Here is a 25,005-nt window from a genome sequence, read left to right on the forward strand (position 1 = left end):
TAACAGAAGGATAATGAGGGCTGTGTATATATCTGCGCTCATGAAAATTGTGTACATGCGTATCTACAGATACAAATGGAATTGATAATGGGGGATATCTATACACACACACAAAGCATCACCTGACGTAGCTGAAATATACGGATACCCGAGGGGTCAAAAATAGGGAAAAGGTTGAAAGTATATATTCGGGAATTTTTTCTTCAACTAGGATCTTCCCATCCACTGAAACACATGGGTAAGAGTCAGCGTGTACCGTATGAAAGAGGTGAAATGATTGGCCTTACTCACCCGGACTTGAGAACATAGGTCGCTTCTCCTTCAGGCATATCGGGAGAGTCTTGCAGTTTGGCAATTCGTTCATCGCCTCTTCCTTTTCGAAGTTGAATTCGAACAGCGGATCTAAAACACTATGAGCATGAAGTGCTTGCGAGTTGAGAGCTGGACACTTACGCATGAGCGAGGATGTGTCCTGCAAAGTTGAATGACTTTGTCAGTATCGACAGGATTCCAAGAGGTAGATGACTTGCCTCCGACAGCTTTAGCAGACGAGGCAGCAGCGAACCTGACGAAGGTCAATCAGTCCATCAGTTTTGACCTTATCTGAGGCTCGATGCAATGTGAGTAGACTTACATGGCGGCAGCCTAAGCATATAGATATATCGTCAGTCTCGTGTCATCTGATGTCTCGCGGAATTGGAAAGGGTCTCACACCAGGGTCAGCTTGGACTTGATTAGTGAGAATGACAGCAATATTGAATTCTTCGGCGAGTTTTTGGAGTCGTGCCAGGAATTGATTGAGTTTCTGGAGATGATCAGCTTCGGAGGCATATTTGTTGTCATCAAGCTCACTTGTTGTCGCTCGGACAACTCTCCTCGTCCAGAATAGTCTTGTCCTGTACAGAGCAGGGGAATGAGCAATCGTGTCGCGCATGTTGTTGGAAAAGAATGAACACTTACGGAAGAGGTTCATAATACTATCGACAATGAGCAGCTTGTATGTTCTATCTTCAACGAATCTATCGATATACAGCAATCAGCAAACACCAAGCTGCACAGACAGGTGACTTACCTCACGGCAAGCTCAATAAGCAGATCGCATTGCTGCTCAGAACTCCAAGCTCTTGCACAAATGACATTGTCAAGTGCCATAGCTGCGTCTACACCGAATCGATCGGCAACAGCCTTGACTCTGTCCGGTCGGAAAGTACCCCTGAGAGCCATTTGATCAGCGAAAGTCCTCTACGTACCGTAGCATAAGCAGTGATACACTTACTCAGTATCAATGTAAGCTACTTTCCCACTTGCACCCTGTTGATCTTCGGGAAGTTGAGTCGATACGCAGAGAGTATGGCAGAGTTGGGTCTGACAACATACCTTGATCAGCAAAGAGGCTATGCTGTGATGAAAGAAACACTCACTTTACCGGTTCTGAATTCGCCAAAGACCTCAGTGATACTTTGAGTCGGAATACCACCTCCAAGCATCGCATCGACCGATTTCGAACCAGTGGTGATGTAGACAACGTTTTGTCTTCGATCGGCAATTTCAGTTCCCGTAAGGAAGGGTGGTGGCTGTGTACAAGAGACGAGTTAGAACAATAACGTATGACTTCGACAGGCTTACCTCAACTCACGAGGATCTTAGCTACCACCTCCTGTCAGAAGCAATAAGAGAAAGAATAAGCGAAAGAAAATTAGCAATTGAGAAGGAGGAAAGCCTACTTTGAGTTTCTCTACTTTCGCCTGTGGGCTGACGTAAGCTCTTGATCCGAGTTGGTTCTTCCTAGACTTACCTCGGAAAGACCCTAAGACAATGATGTCAGTTCGAAAGTTCTCACTGAAAGAGGAAGGAAGATGACTTCACACACCTTGATCTTGAGTAAGTGTCTTCTGGTAGTTTGAGCTACTCCCAGCACAGTGACGATACCTGCTGCCTTGAGCTTTGAGATATCTTGGACGTTGATGCCCTAATTGGAGGAAGATATCATCAGCACTGCGGCGATTGGATAATGTTGGGTGTGAAGGCCAAAAAACATGATCCAAAAGGAAGAGAGTGAGAGTGATGAAGTCAGAAGAGCTGTTGAGTACAGAATTGAGATATACGCTTACGTGGGATTGGAGTTCGTCAACGGACTGGGAAGAGAACGCTGTCAGCTCTGTACCTTCTATGACAGTATATGGTGAGCTAATACTCACTTCGAATCCACCCATTCCTTCCTGCTCGAGTTTACTCACATCAGCGCTAGCACAGCGAAAAGGAAGGATGAGTGAAGGCCTACATCTTCTTCGGACATTGTGATAGTTGATTTGTTTCGGAATAGGTAGGAAGGGCAATAAGTTATACACGATACAGGTCAGTGAGAGAGTGGAATCGGTGATAAAATATGGGAAGAGGTAGGGGAAAGAAGAGAAAAAGAGGAAAAAGGATTCAGGTCAAGTGAGCAGTACTCTCTCTCTATATATATGTATTCTCTATTCTACGCACAGATCACCTACGAGCTGGTCCACTCACCCGACAAAGAGTGATCAACCTCCACCGAGTCATAGCATACTGTACCCTGAATATATCATAATGTAATGTTATTCTTATTTGATATCCCCCTTTAAGGTAGATTCAGTTCAGTGATGATCGGCAAGTGGCCGAGTGCAGTATATCCAATGAAAAAAACCGGTTTTGACTAGATTAGATCTGTCTCTCTTTTTTTTTTCGAAATTTATTTATTGTTGACATTCACGCGACTCTCTTCTTCACTCCCTCCATCACATCCATCTCACCTCTTTGACCCATTATCAATAGAGGTGATTCACCCAATCCAAGATGGTCCTCTCAGCTTCCAGGGTATCTTCCCTCCCCCGACGACTCATCTTAAACAAAAGGGGATTGGCCACTCCCTCGACACTCCCAATTAAAGATTGTACTTCCATCACACCACCTTACTCGAGGTTGTTGAAAACATTAGATCAAGTTAGAGATGTATTACCTACAGGAAGTAAATTGACATTGGCAGAGAAGATATTATATTCTCATTTGAGGAATCCAGAGGAGAGTTTGGGAGGAGGGAATGGAAGTAATACAAAGATAAGAGGGGAGAGGTATTTGAAGTTGAGGCCGGATAGGGTGGCCATGCAGGTGAGTCTTGCTTTTATAGTGGCAGCTAGGGGTGGGATGGGGGTCAAGTATATCGGAAGCTAGGGGTGGGATGGGGGAGTAAAACTATACCTGTATAGCTGTGCATATCTGGTACTACCCATGTCTCTCATCTACAACCTACCTCGCACCTTGTATATTGAACCACATTCATGACCAATCTACATCTCACTCTTCTACCATCCCTCCTGCCAACAATACATCTATACACGTCCACTACCAATGCTAACCTTCTCTTCGCATGACCCCAGGACGCATCCGCCCAAATGGCCCTCCTTCAATTCATGACCTGCCGTCTCCCCTCCTGTGCCGTACCCGCCTCGATCCACTGCGACCATCTCATCCAAGCCCAAACAGGTGCCGAGTCCGATCTCACACGATCCATCGAGCAGAATAAAGAAGTATTCGATTTCTTACAATCAGCAGCCAAGAAATACGGTATCGAATTCTGGAAACCCGGGTCAGGTATCATCCATCAGATCGTACTTGAGAACTATGCTGCTCCAGGATTATTGATGTTGGGTACGGACAGTCATACGCCCAATGCGGGAGGTCTGGGGATGTTGGCCATTGGTGTGGGGGGCGCGGACGCCGTGGATGCATTGACGGATACTCCTTGGGAGTTGAAGGCTCCGTTGATCACTGGTGTGAAGTTGACTGGAGAGTTGAAGGGATGGGCTACTCCTAAGGATTTGATTCTGCATTTGGCCGGAAAATTGACTGTACGAGTGAGTGATGATGTCTCCTATAACATTTCACTTTACAGGATCAGAATGTTGGAGGAGGAATTTTGATCTACATATCATCACCGATGATTTGCATAGTCCGCTGATCATACCTCTCTTTGTCACATTCTAGGGAGGAACCGGACGAATCATTGAATACTTTGGTCCAGGTGTATCAGCCCAGTCATGTACCGGTCTCGCCACCATCGCCAACATGGGTGCAGAAGTGGGAGCTACCACCTCGACATTCCCCTACTCCGACAACATGAGACAATACTTGCATGCCACGGGCAGAGGACCAGTAGCTGAAGCTGCCGACGACGCTGCTAAGAAGGGATTCCTAAGTGCTGACGAAGGAGCAGAATACGATGAGGTCATTGAAATTGTGAGTTGGCCATCCCAGTAGCTCATCGGGAGACTAGCTGAACATGATTATTAGAACCTTTCCGAACTTGAACCCCATCTCAACGGTCCATTCACCCCCGATCTCGCCACCCCTCTATCATCCTTCTCCAACTTCCTCAACACCAACAAATACCCCACCACCCTCTCTTCCGCATTGATCGGATCATGTACCAACTCCTCGTACGAGGACATGTCGAGGGTAGCTTCCATAGCCGAACAAGCTAAAGCTGCTGGCCTCAAGTCAAAAGTCCCATTCTTAGTCACTCCAGGATCTGAACTGATCAGGGCAACAGTCGAGAAAGATGGATTACAAGATACCCTCGAGAGCGTCGGTGCCACTGTGTTGGCGAATGCGTGTGGACCATGTATCGGACAGTGGAAGAGGGATGATCACAAGGGTGAAGATAATGCGATTTTGACTTCGTTCAACAGGAACTTCAAAGCTAGGAATGATGGTAATTTGAAGACTATGAATTTCCTAGCTTCTCCTGAGATCGTTACAGCTGTGAGTGAGAAGTCTCATCCAAACTCTCATCTTTCGAATCGCTTCTCACATGCCATCGGAAAGGAGGAATCCGAGCGTCAATGCTGATATACCCTCCACTTCGTATAGATGGCGTTCTCAGGTGATCTCAACTTCAACCCTACAACCGACTCCATCCCCACCCCCAACGGTCCATTCAAATTCACCCCTCCCTCAGGAGACAGACTCCCTCCAACTGGATACTCAGCGGGTGATCTATCCTACGCTCCTAGTCCCTCACCGGTCCCTCAACCCGATACCGAAATTGCCATCTCCCCTTCGTCCACACGTCTGGAAATTCTGGAGCCCTTCGGCACGAATTTCGAGGGTGGTAAAGGGGAATTACCACCTATGAGATGTCTCATGAGAGTCAAAGGGAAATGTACGACCGACCATATCTCCGCTGCTGGGGCGTGGTTGAAATATAAGGGACATCTCAGTAATATCTCGGAAAATACCTTGATGACCGCTGTGAATGATGAGAACAACAGTATCAATAAGGCGGTCGATGTGGATGGTGGGGAAGATACTATCCCGAGGACGATGCAGAAGTACAAGGAGAGGGGCGAACCTTGGATGTTGGTTGTGGATGATAATTGTGGGTCTGGTTTGCATCCCTCCAAGCTTCTAGTGAACAGACCAATACTTGCTTCAATCTGTCTTGATTCGTTTTCATGTTTCATGTTTTGTTGAAACACTTTTGCTGACTCCTCTTCTCTTTTATCGGTAACAGACGGAGAAGGTTCAGCAAGGGAACATGCAGCCTTACAACCCCGTTTCTACGGCGGCGCCATGATTGTAGCCCGATCTTTCGCTCGTATACACGAGACCAACTTGAAGGTGAATCACCATTTTGACACTTATCCACCTCTTTATGGAATGACACATATGTCAAATCCTCTCTACTCACTCATTCTTTCAATGTAAAACACAAAATGCTAATACCCCACTAAACCTACCCATAGAAACAAGGTATCCTCCCCCTTTGGTTCCTTGACAAAGCAGATTACTCCAAGATCTCCGCGCACGATCATGTCTCCACAATAGGTTTAGAACAAGTTATGGACGGGACCTCCACCTCGGACATCATCACCCTACGAGTGGAGAGGCCAAGTGGCGAGGTAGAGGAGATTAAGACTAGACATACCTTGAGTAAGGACCAGATTGAGTGGTTGAGGTTTGGTAGTGCGCTTAATTATATTGGAGCGAAGGCTAGAGAAGCTAGTGCCTAGGACGGGTAAGACAGGTGAGTATAGATTGGAGAGGGGGTATGCAGGATAATGGGATTGTACTGTATGTTCTATGGTATATGGGATCATGCATCTTGCATTGTCATTAGACATTATCTTGATTTGAGCTGTTCTCACAAACACCAATCTAGATCTTGCCGTCTTAAGAGTGTACACCGCTTCGATTGAAGCATAAAGCACAGACCTGAAGCGGAGATACACCCCATGACGATAAGTTGAACATGGTAATCACAAACGACGCAAGCAAATGATGTTCACCTGATGGGAACGCCGTTGGAGTGTATGGGGTCAAGTTCTAATTTATTGGAAAATCATTTCATCTACATGATATGTGATTGGACTATATTATATAAACCTCAAATCTCAAAAATCGATACAAAAGACAAAGCAAGAAGGAAAGGAACAATAATGGAAAATAGAATAGAAAGACATCTAGGGGTACTTCAGCTCATATATTTTATCATCAAATACGTGCTTGCTCTAATCTAGAAATTGATTGATGGGTCCTTGGTCAATTAGGTTAATGATAGATCAACGAGAATGGTGATTATACCCAAAACAATCTCAATACCACTAACAACGATGAACCACCCTGTCAGCCCTGGCTATCTCTTTACCCAATTCCAATCACTCCTTACCACCTGAGGAGCTACAGAGTAAAAGCCCAAACTCACATCAAGATAATTACAATCCCTTCCAACCTCTCTCCATGACTTGAATTAACACTTTCCTTCAAAAGTTTCAACATATCTTGTAAGACCTATTCCGTCAAAATCAGAGAGAAGTCATTAACTTTCATTTCTGTCGATGAGGTGAACCGTGTTGACTATCGGGGACAGACACTCACATCTACTCTGGCATTTAACAGGTCGACTCGTTGGCCTATCTCAAGGTATGATCGAGCTGCGCCATATAATGGCTCGAGATCTGGGAACGTCCTACATTCCCAAAGAAGCGTATGTCAGCTAAGTGTACGCATCCTGTAACCGGACAATATTATTGAGATTGTCAACTTACCAGAAGAATTCCTTCATGAATAAACCAGAAAGCAAAATCAGCTACAACCATTTCGTAAAAAGTGAAAGGAATGCAATAATCCCACTTACAGGTGAATCCAGAATCGATCCAACCAGATTTATATTGATCCTCAAGATGAACAAATTACCAATTTGCTTCATGATCTCGCTTCGGGGTAGCTGAGCACAATTCACGGACCATCAGCTTCGCTCACATAATCATCTCACCGTGGTGATATTGGTAGGAGGGAAGACAGCACTCACCCCAATCTTACCAGTCTCACTCAGCGATTTAGGTATATCCTTGGTCTGCTCAATGGTCGAAGTGATCAATTCTTCGAACAGGGAGATTTTTACGGATTGAGATAATGCGTGAGACAAGGAGAGTTTGGTCCTGATCATCCCATCAATATCAGCTTGAAGTTTTATACATCTTTCTTAGCTGGTATGAACATGCTTGATCACTCACATGTAGGAAGATCCCTTTCGGAGTGTAATCACGTCGTTATATATTCTATCAGGAGCCATCATTACATTTCAGCTTCCGTCTACCAGCGGTCTTGGTTTAAGGGAAAAAAAGGTGACTTACCGTGAATAATCGGCATAGTAGAAATTCAAATCTTCCATCTCTACATCTTCAGTCGATAATCTCTCGATTTCGAACTTTTTGCTATGTCCCAAGTACACCTAAATTAGCACCTCATCACATGCAGCCACATCAAAATCAAATATCGTCACAGAAGAGCGAAATTCTTCAATCAAGAGGAAGGAAGCCTCACTCACATACTACCCAAAAACCTCTTCTCCTCCTTCTCCGTCATCCCCCAAATAACTACCGTCCCATACTCAAACAAGAAAACATCAGGTACCCATTCCTCCTCCTCGAAGTCATCATCGTCGTCCCTCTCGCTATCCGTCCCATTACCGCTATTCTCAGTCACACCACCATCGTCCTTGTGAGTATTCGAATTCGATTTCCGTTTATTCGTCGATCCAGACGAATTGGCACGCGACCCGGCACCTCCTCCAGGTCGTTTCGTAAATCCCGTATGTCTTTTCACTTCGTTGGCATCTTTTCTTGAGGGCGAAGAAGATCTCTTTGTGTTTGTGGATGAAGAATAACTGTCACCTAGATTCAGAAGATCCGCTTCTGGGATATTGTTTGTATTCGTACTTGGAAGGGGTTTTAAATGAGGTGATCTGAAATTTGATGAAGATGAGGTAGGAGGGGGGAGGTACGGTGTGTGAAGGCATTCTGTATCGAATATCCTTGGGTGGGTACGGTAGGATGCTGGTCGGGCTGAGAGGTAGGCTTGCATTGCTGGGAGGTTGTATGTGCTATGGTGGAATGTCGATATATGAGTTCAGCGATCCCTTCAGAGGAGAGGGACAGAATATATGGAGGGGATACTCACGCTGCAGTACAATAGGCAGTAACTCTGGGTAATTTCGCTTTTTCACTCTTCGTTAATCTCTGGGCATCCCTTCGAGCAGTTCCTTTAGGTATTTGCGAGAGAGGTGTATAGAACTAGAAACAAGTGGAATTCTGTGAGTTTGAGGTCCAAGCATGTAGCAACAAAGAGACCACCAACTCACCTCTACACCTTCACCTTCATCTCTATTCGACAGATCCCGCTCATTGTCCTCATCCTCGTCTTCTTCCTCTGGGATCGTAGGTGTTTCAGGTTGGGTGGGAAGTACCTTGAGCTCTAATCGAGCGATAAAGAGATAATCAGCACTCTGGATCGTTCGCACATCCACCCAGTATCTGGATAGGATCACTTACTCGTTCCAAGCTTCGATGTTCTGACAGCGACGTAAAACATACAAAGTCAGTCCGTCATTCATCCCAAAACAGTTCAAGGAGGACCACCCAGCTCACCTCATAGGTTGTCTTTGTTCCCTCCTAGCCGGCTGCTGCACTTGCGCATAGGGCAATGGGAGTGTGTTTGGTCCTTTTGGTGGCATGTTGTCGGCTTCACTCTGTACACTTTAGTCTGCCAATAATCTTATGCAATGGAGAAGATGAAGAAGAGGTGAGGTTATGATAGTAGCTTTCAAAGTTGTCGTCAAATCGTGTTTTTCAGTTCTTGGCTCTCTCTCTATCCGATTAGATCATTTATAACCTTGTCCTAATTCCTAATCGCTATTAGCAAATCTCACCAAAGACATTGCGATTCACCACTGTAAATTTGTAATAAAAGCCACGTGTTTATTAGCTTGGATCAAATTGATGAAGTGGTTCTAGCGATTCAATTCAGATCTCCATGACGATTGATTTTTTTTCTTCTCTTCTTCCCTCTTCCTTCACCCAAACATATCCCTCATCCTCGTTATACCCATCATCGACCAATAACGTCCACATCGACTGGAACAGGCCGAGCATGAACAAGAGAGGTCCTTCGGGACTACCCACAAAACCTTACATGCAGAATAACGGTCCAGGTCCTGCACCCCCTCTTCCTACTGGACCACCTCCGCCTGTCCAAGCTCAACAGCAGTACCCTCAACAAGGTCAGGCGGTAGATCAAGCCGCTCACGCGGCAGCTTGGGCAGCGTACTATCAGGTAAGCTTCGTTCTTTTGCTCCCTAGCAAGGAAACCAACTGACATGTGAAGTTATAGTCGCAAGGGATCAATCCCGGTGCTACCTATTCCGCAGGACCTCAGGCTGTTGCTGCACCCGCTGGACCCGGGACTGCCGCCAACCCATATGCAAACTATGGATATGGTGCTGGAGCCCAACATAGCGGATATCAGCCTCCCGTAGGAGTGGGAGTGGGGGTAGCTGGACCGAGTCAACCTTTCCGACCTCCTGGGCCGGCACCCAATCAACAGCCTTATGCTGCACCAGCTGCCTATGGTCAACAAGCTCCATATCCCCAACAACAAGCTTTCAGCCCAAACCCAACCGCTGGCTACTCCACACCTCAACCTCAAGCACCTGTCCAAGGTCAAGGTAGACCACCATACAACCAGCAGCAAGGAGGATACGCTTGGGGTGCACAACAGCAGCAACCCGGTACACCACAGGGCTATCGACCTCCTCAACCTCAAGCAGCAACGTATCCTCAACAAGCCGGACCATTCTATCCACAACCTTCTCAACCGCAACCACCTCAGCAGTTCACTCCAACAGGACCTGCTGGTCCAGCGGGTAACCAACCTTTCAGACCTCAGCAGCAATCGCCCTATCGACCTCCAGGTGCGAGACCACCAAGACCACCAATGTCCACCCCCCATCTGGGCGGGGCAGGAGTCCCTCCAGCGAAAAGACCAAGATTTGATGGACCTGGACAAGCTACGATGGGAGCAGGTAACGTTAGACCGCCCAATGGACCTATGCAAAGTACCATTAACAGACCTCCATCCGCTCCTGCCGCTTTCAACGCCGGGGCCGGTGCGGGCGTGAACGGCGGTCAACCAGGTTTTAATACTTCTGTTTCCTCTTCTCGTGGTGGTGCAAGGGGTGGTGCTCCTATTCCAACTTCTAGACCCCCTATTCACCTTGGTGGAGGTGGTCCGCCACCTTTTGGGATAGGTCTGGGAGGGAGAGGAGGTGCGTCGATGAGAGGGGGATATAGCGGTCGGGGAGGGAGGGGAGGGGGTATGGCGGGTGCGCCGAGAGGTCCGAGCGGGATGATGAGGAGGGACGGAAACACACCTGGAAGTAGAAGTTCTGTACCGCCCTCGTCGGCTAAGAAGGATACCCCGAGAAAGGAGAAGAGGAGGGAAGACTTGCGGACCACGATGACTGATTTTAGAATTGTGGGGATCGAAGTGAAAGGGTTGGGTTGGAGTTGGGGCAAGATTGGCGGACAAGAGGAAGAGGAGGAGGAACCCAAACAGGAGGAAAAGATTGACGATCAGGCGATTCCTGTCTCGACAGAAGAAGGTGGAGCTATAACCACTGCTGGCGAGGAAGTGGATGTGAATAAAGAAGAGATTGTCGGTGAGAATGCTGTAGCTCTGAAGGCAGATGTCACATCGGAAGAGGTCAAAGAAGAAGTCTCAGAGACGAATGGTGATTCATGTGCTCCCACTCTCGTCGGTGGGTCAGATGTAGTAGAAGAGAAGGAGAAACGGGGCGAAAAGAGAAAAGCGAAGTCTCCTGATTCCGGTGTGTTTTGTTATCCTCTTTCTGCTTTGGGTCCGTTTGAGCTTTTTCTGACTTCTGGTTTATCTGTTCCTTTTCTGGCGTGATCGGGCTAGAGGAAGAAACAGCCGCTAAGAAACGCAACTCGTCATACCTCCTTACACACAATAAACCTAATAACACCACCATCCCTGAGCCATCCACATCATCAATCTTTGAATCGAACCAAAATCGATTTAGGATATATTTCGATTCTCCTGCAGAGCTAGATAGGATACCCAAGTCCGCTAGAAGAAAGAGAGGGAGAGAATCATCTAGTGTCGCTCCCAGTAGAGCGGGTGATCACGAGGGTGAGGCTGAAGCTGAAGTCGAGGCCGAGGCCGAGGCCGAAGCTGAAGTGATAGACGAAGTTGAGGAAGTTCAGAGGATAAAGGAGGAGATCGAAGCTGAAACTCAAGCTCAAGCCGCCTCCATCGCTTCACATGGCGAAATCGCAGTAGGAGGCGAGGGTGAAGGGGAGAAGACTGTTTCTGAACCTGTTGAGGGAATTGAGATTGCTGCTCTCGGAGAATCTGCATCTGAGACGACCGATCTTGCTGCTACCCAAGCCACTGAGCCTGAATCTCAAGCTTCTGAAGTCGTTGCTGAAGTTCCTGAGGTCGCTTCTGAACAAGTGGCCGATGCTACGCCTTCTGAAGAGGTGGCAGACGTATCGATGGTGACTGATCCAGGAATCACTCCCACTGCCGAGGCTTCTGTTGCCATAAATCAACCTGTCGACACTACCGATATTGCACAGACAGACGAGACAACTGAACCAGTACAGACTACCGCCGAAAATGACTCTGCCATCAACACCGCCAATCCCGAAGATTCTGCTTCTGAAGCAGCCGTCAATGGCGAAACCATTCAGCATGGACAGAACGTCGAATCAGTCCAACATAATGAAGGAACCAACAACCATTCCGCAGAGGCCAAGACAAGAGCTCGAAGACACAGTTCGGTCAGTTCAACAGATTCGAGAGATTATCAATCTACCCTCGCAGGCGATCATCATCACCAGACTACCCATCAACTTTCCGCGCCTGCTAGATCTGTGCCTAGCACGAACAGATTATCGATCCTGTATGAGAAGAGCCTGAGGCGGATCTGTATCGACTCTGACGTTGTGGACAAGGTGAAGATCTGGAGGAAAGAAGGTAGGATCGAGGTGGAGTTGAAAGCGTTGGAATTCGAGAGTAAGGAGGGTGAGGATCTTAAGTTGCCGAAGGGTATTCTGGTATGTTGCAGTCCTCTATTCTACTCTCCCTTCATTTTTGGGCGATCATACTGTACGAGAACTTGCGCCGTGATAGTAAAGATCGGGCTAATGTTATATTCATGAACAGGTCGAGAGTTACGATTCAAATGATCAGAGATACATCAGCCTAAACTCTACAAGTATATCGACGTTCTTCCATCAACCTGATCATCAAGTCCCAACTGAGGATGGAAAGTCCATCCCCCCCTTCCACAAGATCTTATCAACTGTCGTTCCAACCAACGATCAAGGGGAACAGCCGACTCAAGCCGAAGCTGCGCCAAATGAGGTCAAGCCTGAACAGAGTGACAATGAGACGATAGAACAACCTCAGTTAGAGAGCAAAGTCAATCCTTCATCTCAAACCCAATTATCAGACAAGATCATCCTTACCGTTTACTTGAATCGACAAAATCCATTATCAGAGCCCAAATGGTGTAGAAACAACTCAGCGGATAATTGGTTATACGAGCAATTCGGTTCGAGAAGGTTGGAGCAGGATGAAGAGCAAGGTCTGAAAGGTTTTGGATTTGGTACGGCGGGTTGGAAAGGGAAGTTGGAAGTCATGGATCCTGATCCTGTGAGTGTGGCTTGGTTCACCTTGGACAGAGAGTCCTATGCGTGACAGGGAGAGTGTCAGAGTTACGACTGAACTTTATAAAGAAGACCGTCTTGTAAGGATTGGCGCTAATACATCCTGCTTCTTCAAATGGCATAGGCACCAACCCTCAAATCGATCCTCGAACAATGGTCCTCGACCTCGTCGTACGGTACTTCCTCCACCCGTGAATTATTCATCTCGTCCCTCCTATCTTCACCACTGGAGACCATCGAGATACTCCTAAAACTAACACGGGGAGATCGGAACCCCATATACTCGTCCAATCCCACATACTTCAACAAATCATTCTCATCTAGCGTCATCAAGAAGGATTCGCCATACACAAGCCATCAAACTCATATCTCACTAGCTGTATTGGCCATGTACAGACTCACTACGGACTTGGTAGAGAAGCTTCCGGATGAGAAAGAGAGGGAGAAAGAGAAGGAGAAGTTCGACGAGAATGTCAATGATATCATCAGGAGCTTGCCGCTGAATATGATTCAGAGGAGTCTGGATGGGCTGTGGAAGGAGTATAGCGCTCATGGGAAGAATGGCTCGGCTTGAGGATGTGTTGGAGAGTGTTGACTGGGTATGTGAGATGAGTATTGGGACGATGAAATTGTCTTGGGATGGCTGGGTTAGATCATATATAGCAAATTGCATTTGTCTTGCATGTATATTGGGATTGGTGACATCGACGAGCGACTAGATCAATATACTGCTATTAGCTGTAGTCTCAGATACAAAATCCCATTCACGGTCAGGTCGGTGCACAGCATCAAGTACGTGACATGGGCAAGCTTTGTTGTGCTAGCTGAACTTCATTTTCATTTCAATGAGATCTCTTCGATGGACACGACTATGGAATGAACACGCTCTCTACATAACATACACTAGTGCAGGATGGATCAAAGGCATGAGCAGACCAAGCATCCTGCCTTGTATGGTTCTAGCCCGATAGAGCAAGCGATCGTACCTGCGATTGGAATTGGAGCTCTTGGACTCCATGCGCAACCACGAAGTTGTATAGCGCCGCTGAACCATCACCGATGTCTTTCCGAAAGGCCCTGAGCGTTCCCTCAGATACACCGGGAATCTCATTTCGGATTTGACGGTCGATGTGTTCATATCGAGTCTGTCCCTCTTTGACCGTTCCGTCTTCATCGATGACCGCGTCGTCTCTCCCGTCAAAAGACACACTATGTAGAGTAGTATTTACCCAGTCTCGACATTCCCACCCAGCTTGTTCCATCCCCGATAAAGCTCTCAGTACAAAAGTCTTACCTGCATAATGAGGTACAGCCATGCGAGTTGTACGACCCCCGTCTCGAGAGAACACAATGATCGTGTCATCCTCGTCATTCCTGATGGCACCTACTTGACTAGGTGAAGTGACGGACTCGGCAGGACGTTTTGTATCCATAGCAGCTAAAGTCTCGAGTTCATGTGGTGACAGATTTTCCGGACCTTGGCGTAATCGCACTTTGCGTTGGTCAATCGGTGCAGTGTAGGTATAGAGAATAAGCCATATACCAGGAGGAAAACGAGAAGGGGATGTTCACGTAAAACGGAAGAGGAAGCATTGCTCATCGGAGGCATACCGCTCTCGGAGGCTAGCTTGGTGATTGAAGCAGACATATTTAGAGCGTATTTCAAGTAAGGAAATCGGATGCAGTGGATGGGTTGACGAGGAAGGGTGAGCCTGAACCTCAAGCAATCGACCCTTTTTATACGCATATTTCGAGCGGCGAGATTGCGACATCATGGACATTTCCTTTCTATCTAAGAAGAGAGTTTTTCCCTTGTTGGCCGGTTCAGCACCTCAAAATCGAGTCGTGCGTCGACTAGAGCAGATGGGAATTCTCTTTGACCCTCTGATCTGGACGTTCTGGACTCGCAAGTTAGGATGCAAAAATGTTACGAGGACAAAAAGGTCTGTTATGTCATCTCCAATGAGTATAATTCCGACGAAATCGCTAGAACCTGTACATAACCTTTCATCACGTCTCCTAGTTCCCCAATCTGATACACGTCTCAAGCTATTTGAGGCAAGAAGCTGTGGACTGCAGAAGACGCCACGAGACCGTGTTCGCCCAAGTCGGCTTGGCTTGGACCCGATTCTTCGTGAATGAGCACAAAAAACTTTCTCGGTCTCCAGACAAGCGCAACAATCGACGGGCATGCATAAAAGCTAACAACAACCTGCATTGATCAATCAGAAGCCTAGAGAACTGAGCCAGGGGCACCACTTCGATCGAGGTTCACTTGCCTTTCCCTTTCCCCTTCCATGATGGTCAAGATGCGGCTCCATCAGAAACTCCCACGCGTAATTCATCCTGGTACCAAGCTCACTGACACCTTTGGTGTTACTTTTGCCACCGAAAGTACGGTTGCATTCTTTCCTAAATTCCTCGTCTTCAGTCTCACACCTAGCGTCACCATTTCGGAGGGTATCTTTCTTCCAACCTTCCAAATCATTCTTCATTTCCGAATCCCGATGAGAGGTTAAGAATACCCTTGATTTGGACCCGTCCTCATGGTCGAAAGGGAATTCCAGGGTCGTTGTATAACCCTGGTAGGAGTAGAAGCATTCTTTGGCAGTGGTGTGGGCATTTTGTATGACTCCACTGCCTGCGGTACCGAATTGATCGTGAGGGCCAATGTAGAAGTTTCCTATTCGTGTTAGAAGTTTCTCAGTCATGGCAAGCTTTGTTCCGACTACGATTGTTAGTGAGTAAGAGGAAGCTACTCACGTGTACCATCTGCACTCTCTCCGTTTGCGGTTCGATTGATATTGGTCTGGTGTGGATCCAGTAACGACATGTTTTCCTTTGTCTTTCAGAGCAAGATACTTGGCTTGATGGAGCGGGAAAGATGAGTATGGCTTGCAGGTGAAGGAGGTGTGGTGGCAGACTTTACGGACAGTCTCACATCAGTCGAGAACTACAACCTTTTTATACCTCACAGAGACCGTCATAATACATTCAAATTCCTCACCTCGAAACGGGTGTCAGGCGCCGCTCCTTTCATTTCGGACTGCCACACCAGGGTCTGGTGGAGACACAATTGACGATGATCTCGCCCTTTCAGTTTCTGCGCAGTCCAGGCTCAATGGGCTCCCTGAAACGAAGGGAATTGCAGTAAAGGTCAGCCTGCCATCACGAGCTTCTCCGTCAATATCTGGCGCCCGAAGGCGAGTCTCGTCCCTTTTATGCCATGAAGTACCATTGTACCAGTAGAGTTGACAAGCGATGATAGGTCTGATTTTTGAGAAAGGATTACACGAAAACGCAAAAGTCACAAGACTGAGTTGCTACAGATGTATACCTCTTATAAGGATCGCTTTTTGGCCGTGAAATTGTATCGCACACAAGGAATTTGGTCTGCCTTCCCTGCCCGGTCTTCGATCCCTCTCTCATTGTAGAGGACATAACGAGCTACAATGACAGAACTTCACATTGACATTCAATTCCCTGTGTGAGCCCGATGGAGAGATATCTCAGCTACAGTATTCAATTCATATGAGGTATAAGCGCAATGCATAACTTCAATTGTCCATTGTGATGAGTCATAGCCACGAAACTCGGTATGCTGAGACGGGACCAGTTCATGCAGTCAAGCAGGCCCAGAACTGCGGTCTTATGGCTTTACGGAGTAAGCATGTGAGCTGTCTAGTCAGTGCACTCCAGTAACAGTGGATGCGGAAGGTACGCTTCATTCATCAAAATGTATTACTTGGAACTCATAATAAGAACTGTTCACCCGAGACACTCTCGCAATTCTGCATGAGCATCAAGCCGCCTCGGTTGAGTGAGATCCCCTGAGAAGTTCATGCAGAACCTTCATTTTGAGCCACGCATCGCTTGCAATCAGGCCCACACTGGATGTTTCGAGGACACGAAATTTGCCTTGTATATGCGCTTGGAGTTCCCCCCTCTCTCTGAGATATTTGATGCCGAACGTGCGCGGCGTCTTCCAGTTGATGCTGCTAGATCCAGATTCAGCATCGATCAGGTCAAGGTTGAAGCAAACCATGCTGGTCGATTTGTAATCAGGCAGAAACCCGAATGGCTTTTCCACCGAAACTGTGTAAGGGATTCCTATTGTGAGGTGGTCATCCTGAAGAGCGTACACCGCTGATTGATCTTCGTCTTCCGAAAATTTCATTACTCCGCATTCCGAAATTCGCTTTTGCCTGTCGTTGAGCTTGTCACGCCAGGTGGATTTCAAGTGCCACCTATCGTCGCGAGACAATTCGGAAGACACTGCAACTTCTCCCTTTTCCAGGTGAAATTTGCCTAAACCGTATATTCAGTCAGCAGACAACCATGGAGAACTTCAATAAGGGAGGTAGTATCGTGACGCACTCAGAATATCCTCGGAATATTCTGGCGTCGGTGAACTGAGGCCGTCAATGGTTGTGTTATTATCAATCTTCAGCATGGCAAACTACGCGTTTCGCTTGCTGTATGCTCAGTGGATGTAACTGAGATAAGTGTAGATCAAGACCAAGTTTTGGATTGATGATCAGCGCAATGGGCATCTTATAGGTTGTGTCGCCACCGGAGGACTGTACGTATGGAGCAGCGTTCTGAGTGTGTCAGCCATCCTTTCTGTGACTACCACTGTGAGCAATACTACGATGCTCAGAAGACCATTGACGTACAACAAAGAGTATTCACCTCCTTTCAGTTAGCTATGAGAAGGTAGTCGAAAACATCTGTGTACTGTATCGCAGTACACCAGAGTAGTGCATGATTGGAAGTACATCCTTAGTCATCGATTTAGGAGTCAGGGTAACTTAGCCGTAAGTCGTTGGAATTTTTCTCAAGAAACACCGATCATCGAATGCGAAGCATTCTCCGCTTGTCTTGCCCTTCTCGTGAAGGTCGCAGCTAAGCTTCCTTTTGATGACCGCGGACCTGCTCGTGAAGGCTAGACCTTGCGAACTTGATCGGAAGATAAACAATGTAAAACCTGTTTGTGAGGAGCTTGATATTGAGCAGCAATGCATCTTCGTATACATCACCTCAAATATATGTAACGACGTAAGCAGGTGACTAGGTGATGTTCTGAGAGGGTTTATGTATGTAAAGACACGGAGATTATGAAGTGGAAATGTGATCAAGAAAAGATAAAAACAATAGTGACAATGCCCAAAGATACCCATCATTTGATACTTCCGATTTGCAGTAGGAAACCCTATTCGTACCGGGAAAAGTGTTAGTTCCACGACTAGCCTCATACAGAATGAGAGAGAACCGTCGACCTACTTTAGCCTCCCTAACGCTGAACAGCCAACACCAAGCACTACTCCCCTTCTCCGCGCCCCCACCTGAGGCCCCAGACCCAAGCGTGCCATTGACTGTTCCTCCCGACTTTCTCTCTTTCACCGCATCTCTCACTGTCTCAGCATACCTCCTGTCTCCAGTCGATATGCCTTCTTTAGCTAGTAGGGACCTCCAAGCTTCGTCGTCTGTTATCCAAGTTGTATCGAGGGTCATTTGACATAGCATTGGTGGAGGGAGATCGACGCCCAAGATAGGGAGGGTGGAGTGTGTTTGAAGGGCGAAGTCAGATGCTAATCATCGATGGATCAGCGAATGTTTGATAGTTGGTCCTGCATGCCAGATTGAAACTTACCTTTCTCATAGTATACAGACTGTATTAGTGGATATCAGCCTCACCAAATCGACAATTCACCAAGCATCATGAACACTTACCTTCGTACCATGCCTAAACTTCCTGACGGGTCTACCCTTAGTCCCTTTCGAGGACATAGGTTCCGGCGGGAGAAGTAGCTTGATATCGACTTCCGCTTGCTTGGGTTCCACAGACATAGCAGCGGCTTGAGCAGATGGGATGGACCCTTCTGCCGATGCGTATGAGGCGTCGATCCGCCGCTGATCGGATATGGCTATACGAAGATGATTGCAGAGATCGTGTCGAGAGACTGATGACTGTAATCAGTGACCCATTCCAGCTTGGATATGGATTGGGACTTACCTTCTTCTTCCGATTTCCTCAAGATACTTCGCACTTTCACGATAGTCTTACTCGCTTTAGGTATGACCAGGTATCTGTGATTGGGCATACGATGATCAATATCTTATTTTGCCTCTCTCATTTGCATGAAACAAAAGTCACTCACAAAATATTTTGTTCCTGACATTCCAAAGCCACATCCTCAACACTTCGATCATCGTCATATTGCAGATCCGCTCGTATCCCCGCTCTCCACAATTCACCAATGACGTTCAATCGGACAGACAGGTCAACATGCGGGAAGGCAGCGACATAGACATCACAACGCTACAAGCCAATAGTCAGTACCTGGTATGGTCGTCAGGTATATATATGGACGACTTACTGCAGGACTCCAGTATCCAAACGATCTTTCATCTTCATTTGGCTTCTCCATTAGACGTCGAGATAGCGAAGACTCATATTTTGACACGATACGAGCGAGTTGACTGTATTGTCTTCCATCAGCTAATGCGCGTTCCAAGATCATAGGTTAACCCACTCTACAGCAATGGTCATACCCACTCCGAAAACTCGTCTTGATTGGGAGTGCATGGCAGGCTGCTTGAAATGCTCGAGGAGAGAGTCGTACCTGCCGACATATCAGCCGATGTCTCGATAAGAATCCTTCTTTCGCAGACAGAACTCACCTTCCACCGAATGCTACTACCTCTTTCTGTTTTCCCCTCCTCACACATTCAAACATGAATCCACCACGGAAGAACTGTAAGTTAGTCAGCCAGCGATTCATGCGTTATCAGAAAATGTTTGATCTCACCTCTGAATGCTTCGCCAAGGTGGGTCTAAAAATTATTTTTCTCGATACACCGAACGATTTAGCGAGTTTGATAACAGAAGACATGTCCTCAAACGCTGCAGTCAATTTTCGTTTTGAGGAGGGGAAAAGCGATTCAAGCTTTGCTCGAACCTGCTCGAATTCATCTGCAACAATAGGGGGTCAGCCAAAACTTTTTGCGCAGACCACCTGTGGTAGCTCTGCTTACCGGCGATGCAACATTGCTCCAAATCGTCCACGATCGATTTAGCCAGTCCAGGTATATTACCCAACATCGACCTCGAATGAGTAGCATTCGATACGGGATGACTGGTACCGAGCTTCTTGAATTCGTGCAACACTTTTCGTCGAGGTTTATCAGGTCGATCAGGTACTATGCTGAGTATAGTCTCCAAGACTTTATGTAAAATACTTATTAGCTGCATAACATCAATGGCAGATCTGATCACCTGACTGACCTGTCTCGTGACTGATGTGGAAATCGTATTCGACGGAGGAAGAACCCTTCATCCCTCTAAACTCTGATATAACCTTATCTACGACTTCTAGCAGTTCCGCTTCTGCAGCTCCGGATCGCAGTGGCGAGAGGATGTCGAAACTGCAAAGATCGCAATGAGCTCGGGTTCTTCTGAGTGCAGATCAAACGCAACCCACCTCAACTCCCCAGAGTCCAGCGGCTGGCCTCCAACCTGGTCGTTCATATATCTCCGTCCGACATGATATCTCTTTATCCTCTCTATTTGACGTCGAGTAGCGGATCTGGCCATCGCCAGCAGATCAGATGAAGGCAGCTGCACCACCTGACCAGATCGTTCCAGCAATCGAACAGGATCAAGTCCGGGGAAGGTATTGAGCAGAGTCGTTTCGGGCATCAAGAGAGGTAGATAGCTTTCGACTGCTCCATGACGTTGGAGAAGCTCGACCAGTCGCTGTACGACTACTGTAAGCCATACTTGCAGCTGATCATCTGAGTCGTTATCGTATGTATAATCGACGAGTCGGTGGTCAATGTCTGCTATAGAATGGGTGGATTTGTCGAATAAGGCGTTCAGTAGAGGTTGATATTGCGACGACTTCGGGTCGGTTAATTCTGTATTGAGAACCATGTCAGCTGAGGAGGTTCCCCTACGACCGTCCAGCTCAACTCACCTATAATCGCGGCATCCCAATCCTCCTTTCTCTTCTCCGGCGAAGGTAGCAGAGGACTTCTCAGCAAGTCCGTAGCACTGAACCTTCTAGATGGATCATGCGCCAGTAACCTGGTCACTATCTCCCTCTCATTTGGCTTGAGAGTAGATGGCCATCCCGGTGGGAACGTTATCGAAGGCTGCCGAACAGCATTCAGGATGTGGACCCGCTCCATTGTAGTCTTGAAAGAGTAACACATCTCAAAGAAGATGATACCAAGAGAATACATGTCGGCCTGTTGAGATTGTCAACGTTCCCAGTCGTCGCTCGGTGACAAGCGTCCTCACCTTTTCGTTATATGACCGGGATATAGCTACTTCCGGTGCGATATACAGACTGGTACCAATGTTGGAGGTACGATCCACCTCATCAGCAAGTGCAGCTGTCCCAGAAGCTACTTCAATAGCGGTCATTTCGGTAGTCTGGATAGAATGGATGTTAGGTTTCGATTATGCAAGTAGTTCGGGCTTGAGTTTACTCACGGATAGCCCGAAGTCTGCAATTTTCACATTCCCATCTCCATCTAATGGGCGAATCAGCGTTCGATTCATTATGACAACAAGGTGTCATTGACTCACCGAGCAAGATATTCGAAGGTTTTAAGTCTACCATCATTGATTAGTCACTTACTCACAAGAGCAGATAGCGCAGACAGCTCACCCCGATGTACGATACCTAGAGAGGCCATATGAGCCAATGCCGACAGCACTTGTCTAAGCAATCTCCAAACTTCGTCTTCGGTCAATCCAGCCGTTATAGCTTCTCGAAGCGTTTGCTACAACCATGGTCAACCATAATCATACTTCCAATCAAAATACAGGTTCAATTTACCTTTTCCACAAACTCCATCTGGATGTACAGTATCCTCTGAACATTGCCATCATCCGTAGTAGCATCCGTGATGGACGCAGAGGGTTTAGGCGGTATAGGTATATTAAGCGATCTGCCTCTCTCTCTCATTTCGGATGGATCGGCCGCAGTCGAAGCATCACTATCGCTTTCGCTTCCGCTTTCACCATCATCATCACTATCCTCCTCCTCATCGTCCTCATCTTCATCTTCATTGGCGAACCTGATTCTAGGAAAAGATGCACTCCTGGACTGATCACGCCTTGAGAAAGACGCATCATCAAAGTCCAGCGCGAAAATGTCCTCCTCCGTTGACACTGTCGAAGGTATCGGTCCGGGAGTGGGTTCATCGGCTGTAGGTGTGAGTTGAGGTGGATTGGCATCTTCCAGCCAGCAGGAGTAGTATCGGACAATATGTTGGTGATTTACTCGTGACAGATTGTTGACTTCTCGATAGACTTTAGCTTCATTGTCTTCAGGTCGTAATTTGACTTTCTTGATGGCGTATGATCGTCCATCTAGCTTGTTACGAGCTTTGACAACTTCACCGAATCCTCCTTTACCAAGAAATTCGACTTCTTCAAAGTCGGTTCGATATCTCGATAATCTCGGAGCAAGAGGTTGAGGGGTACCGGGCAGATATCCGAATAAACCTCGATTATTGACAGGTGAGATTCCCAGGAAACTTGCGGTGGGATCGCTCGGTCCGCCTGAACGTGAGTTGTGAGGTACGTGGCCTGTACAGGGGGTCAGCCGCTATGTACATGCGACGAATTACGTTTACTGACCACTATGTGTCCTCCTGGATCCTCGCCTTGTAGTCTCGTCATCGACCGCTCTGAGCTTGCTCAACGTATCGTCCGCTGTTAATCTTTTCTTAGAATTGGGATTGAGAAGACCAGAGAGTATTTCGGTCATCGAGTCGGAAAGACCAGGTGCTGGACCAAGTCAGCTTGACATCGCCACAAGATCTGACACATAGCGATAAGCTTACCATGTTGTAGCAACGTGGGCAGATTATGGTAACTCCGCAAGGTCTCGGGTCCATACATTAGCTGCAGCAGCAGTAGCCCGGTATGCCATAGATCTCTTTGCTTGGAATATGTATGAGGGGAATCACGTTCGTCGGGGGATATCCTGTACACTCGATGTCAAAAACTTGCCGTATCTAAATGGTGAGCAACGAAATACTTGCCACTCTTCGGGTATCACCTCGACCTTGGTTCTCAAGAAGTTGTTAGACCTGTGCATGTCAACTATACGCCTCGAATAGCCTGTTCCAGCTAGTTTGACCACCTTATCTCCATTGGATCCGGTAGAGATAAGAGTGAAATCGAGATCGATTTCTGGTGATACGTTAGCTTAACACTTGTTTGAGCGGGGTTTCGAAGAGAATAGGACTCACGACGCTGAGTGGTATTCCGAGAATGTATTTCACTGAGACCGAGAAGAACTTGAGACATGTATTCCTGATCAGAGGTGGTCAGTATTGTTCTTTGGCAGATGGGTATCGACTTACTCTTGCCAATTCCTCTCCGAATCCCTCTCTGGGTATCCAGCTTCTTAGTCTTCCACCTTCACTCGTCGCTTCCGTCACCAGTATTAGTCTCTCCCAACCTTTGGGACTCTTACATCTCTTGACTGCATAGACCTTCAATACGTGTTCAGATCTAATCTCCTTCACTCGTAAAGCTTCGACCGTACATGCGTCTATCCTCTTGATACCTTGCACACCAAGATAATACGGAGCAGCGAAGTCGATAACCTGAACGTTGAGACAAGGTGAAGAAGCTTTGACAAAGTCATTACTGGATAGGGCTTTTTGTTCTTCGTTTCGGCTGATTTCGGGTTCAGCCATATAATTCGTCCATAGCACTTCTTTCCTTCCACCAAACAAGATCCATCGTTTCCAAGATCCTTCATAGCCATCCACTGTAATCGGTTGGTCCAGCTCTAAGTATCGGCTTTCTAGATCGCCTACGTCTAAAGTTGAAAGGGATTCTTGCCGTCGTCGTTCTTCCTGTTGCTGCTTCACTTGATCAACGGTCTCCTTTTTCTGTATCATATTCGCTTGTATCTTCTCATGCAGGTACTTGTTGGTTTTCGCTTCTTCTCGCTGTTTATTTTCTTCTTCTGTGATCCTCGATGCTTCCTCAGCCTAGATGATCATTGCTAAAGTTTAGCTAACCAGCTCATTTACAAATGTTGAGAGAACATGTACTTACAGCTCTCTGAGCTTCCTCTCGTCTGGCTTTCTCTTCCATCAAGTTCACATCACCTGGACTTGGTAGAGGAGCATGATTGTCGGTGATGAAGTCTCGTACAGTATCGATGAGCTATTGAAATAAAGTAAGGAATCAACAGATCTCACAACTGAAGGTTGTCAGTAAAAGCTCACCTCAAAAATCATAGCTTCTCCTACTTTCGATTTCGCTTTCTCCTGAACGAGGGTATGAAGGTTTTGGACATGGCTGGCGGTGAGGTACTCGGGTGATTTCAGTGACAAGGGTGGGACTTGTTGCGGATATGCCTAGCAATCACATTGCCGTTATCAGTTATGGAGGTGTACTGATCATATTGCTTCCCTTCATGATGATCACACTCACACTAATCATTTTCCCTCTCAGTATGACACTGACTCTCTCGTCTTCCATACTCTTGATGGTCACTTCCCACCATCCACCATCTAATTCTGTACCCCATGCTGTCTTCTTGGGAGGGACATCATGCCATTCGTCGGGATAGATAGCCCGAAGGCTTTCGAGCTCTTCTTCCTGAAGGGCTTTATTAGCCTCAGGCATGAGTCATTTGCGATTTTGTCTTTGGTAGGGTATATATACAGGCGAGTCTGAGGAGCAGGCAACACTGCTATATGGTGATGAGAAGAGGTATCGAAGGGAGAGAGGATATATGACGAGGATATCCAATCTTTTATCAATAAACAAACATCATCATCATCAACATGAGATATACGAGTAAGTTTAAATCCGACGGTAATGGAATGCGATGACATCATCACTTTCACTCTCATGGAAACAAACAACGATGATGATGATGACCATGCAGATGGCGAATGAGCA

General features: G+C 47.0%; 6 protein-coding genes across 6 annotated transcripts; 2 read left to right on the top strand and 4 right to left on the bottom strand.

The window, feature by feature from the left end:
- Positions 1 to 203: 203 nt before the first annotated feature.
- I302_102653 (meiotic recombinase Dmc1) lies at positions 204 to 2,296 on the bottom strand (the record flags this gene model as incomplete). The annotated part of the gene is made up of 18 exons (XM_065869528.1): positions 204 to 225; positions 292 to 402; positions 454 to 472; positions 531 to 565; positions 635 to 645; positions 713 to 805; positions 853 to 896; positions 961 to 1,019; positions 1,073 to 1,213; positions 1,277 to 1,365; positions 1,422 to 1,574; positions 1,637 to 1,657; positions 1,725 to 1,745; positions 1,796 to 1,807; positions 1,871 to 1,969; positions 2,112 to 2,135; positions 2,199 to 2,219; positions 2,282 to 2,296. 18 exons carry the CDS (start codon positions 2,294 to 2,296, stop codon positions 204 to 206), a joined length of 990 nt encoding a protein of 329 aa, XP_065725600.1.
- Positions 2,297 to 2,820: 524 nt separating this feature from the next.
- On the top strand, positions 2,821 to 6,035 carry I302_102654 (aconitate hydratase, mitochondrial; the record flags this gene model as incomplete). Its single annotated transcript, XM_019188025.1, has 7 exons — positions 2,821 to 3,132; positions 3,402 to 3,878; positions 4,009 to 4,260; positions 4,315 to 4,785; positions 4,894 to 5,401; positions 5,537 to 5,643; positions 5,769 to 6,035. 7 exons carry the CDS (start codon positions 2,821 to 2,823, stop codon positions 6,033 to 6,035), a joined length of 2,394 nt encoding a protein of 797 aa, XP_019050903.1.
- Positions 6,036 to 6,568: 533 nt separating this feature from the next.
- Positions 6,569 to 9,037, bottom strand: I302_102655 (uncharacterized protein; the record flags this gene model as incomplete). Its single annotated transcript, XM_019188026.2, has 13 exons — positions 6,569 to 6,626; positions 6,728 to 6,813; positions 6,901 to 6,991; positions 7,071 to 7,081; positions 7,160 to 7,249; positions 7,334 to 7,463; positions 7,539 to 7,583; positions 7,659 to 7,739; positions 7,853 to 8,407; positions 8,485 to 8,597; positions 8,666 to 8,778; positions 8,856 to 8,875; positions 8,952 to 9,037. 13 exons carry the CDS (start codon positions 9,035 to 9,037, stop codon positions 6,569 to 6,571), a joined length of 1,479 nt encoding a protein of 492 aa, XP_019050904.2.
- Positions 9,038 to 9,453: 416 nt separating this feature from the next.
- Positions 9,454 to 13,632, top strand: I302_102656 (uncharacterized protein; the record flags this gene model as incomplete). Its single annotated transcript, XM_019188027.1, has 5 exons — positions 9,454 to 9,636; positions 9,694 to 11,188; positions 11,281 to 12,443; positions 12,553 to 13,044; positions 13,183 to 13,632. The coding sequence occupies 5 exons, from the start codon at positions 9,454 to 9,456 to the stop codon at positions 13,630 to 13,632; spliced, it is 3,783 nt and encodes a 1,260-aa protein (XP_019050905.1).
- A 385-nt stretch (positions 13,633 to 14,017) lies between these two features.
- I302_102657 (uncharacterized protein) lies at positions 14,018 to 15,891 on the bottom strand (the record flags this gene model as incomplete). The annotated part of the gene is made up of 3 exons (XM_019188028.1): positions 14,018 to 14,550; positions 15,421 to 15,741; positions 15,822 to 15,891. The coding sequence occupies 3 exons, from the start codon at positions 15,889 to 15,891 to the stop codon at positions 14,018 to 14,020; spliced, it is 924 nt and encodes a 307-aa protein (XP_019050906.1).
- A 2,346-nt stretch (positions 15,892 to 18,237) lies between these two features.
- Positions 18,238 to 24,726, bottom strand: I302_102658 (uncharacterized protein; the record flags this gene model as incomplete). Its single annotated transcript, XM_065869529.1, has 27 exons — positions 18,238 to 18,270; positions 18,342 to 18,649; positions 18,712 to 18,730; positions 18,792 to 19,021; positions 19,075 to 19,148; positions 19,220 to 19,380; positions 19,439 to 19,541; positions 19,595 to 19,684; positions 19,743 to 19,816; positions 19,871 to 20,034; positions 20,097 to 20,285; positions 20,347 to 20,486; positions 20,543 to 20,978; positions 21,038 to 21,311; positions 21,364 to 21,498; positions 21,559 to 21,599; positions 21,655 to 21,681; positions 21,737 to 21,851; positions 21,908 to 22,662; positions 22,714 to 22,863; positions 22,920 to 23,062; positions 23,121 to 23,271; positions 23,331 to 23,394; positions 23,445 to 24,083; positions 24,151 to 24,261; positions 24,324 to 24,455; positions 24,532 to 24,726. 27 exons carry the CDS (start codon positions 24,724 to 24,726, stop codon positions 18,238 to 18,240), a joined length of 4,953 nt encoding a protein of 1,650 aa, XP_065725601.1.
- Between the last annotated feature and the right edge of the window lie 279 nt (positions 24,727 to 25,005).

This window comes from Kwoniella bestiolae, chromosome 1, assembly GCF_000512585.2.
Source record: "Kwoniella bestiolae CBS 10118 chromosome 1, complete sequence".
NCBI classification, from domain to species: domain Eukaryota; kingdom Fungi; phylum Basidiomycota; class Tremellomycetes; order Tremellales; family Cryptococcaceae; genus Kwoniella; species Kwoniella bestiolae.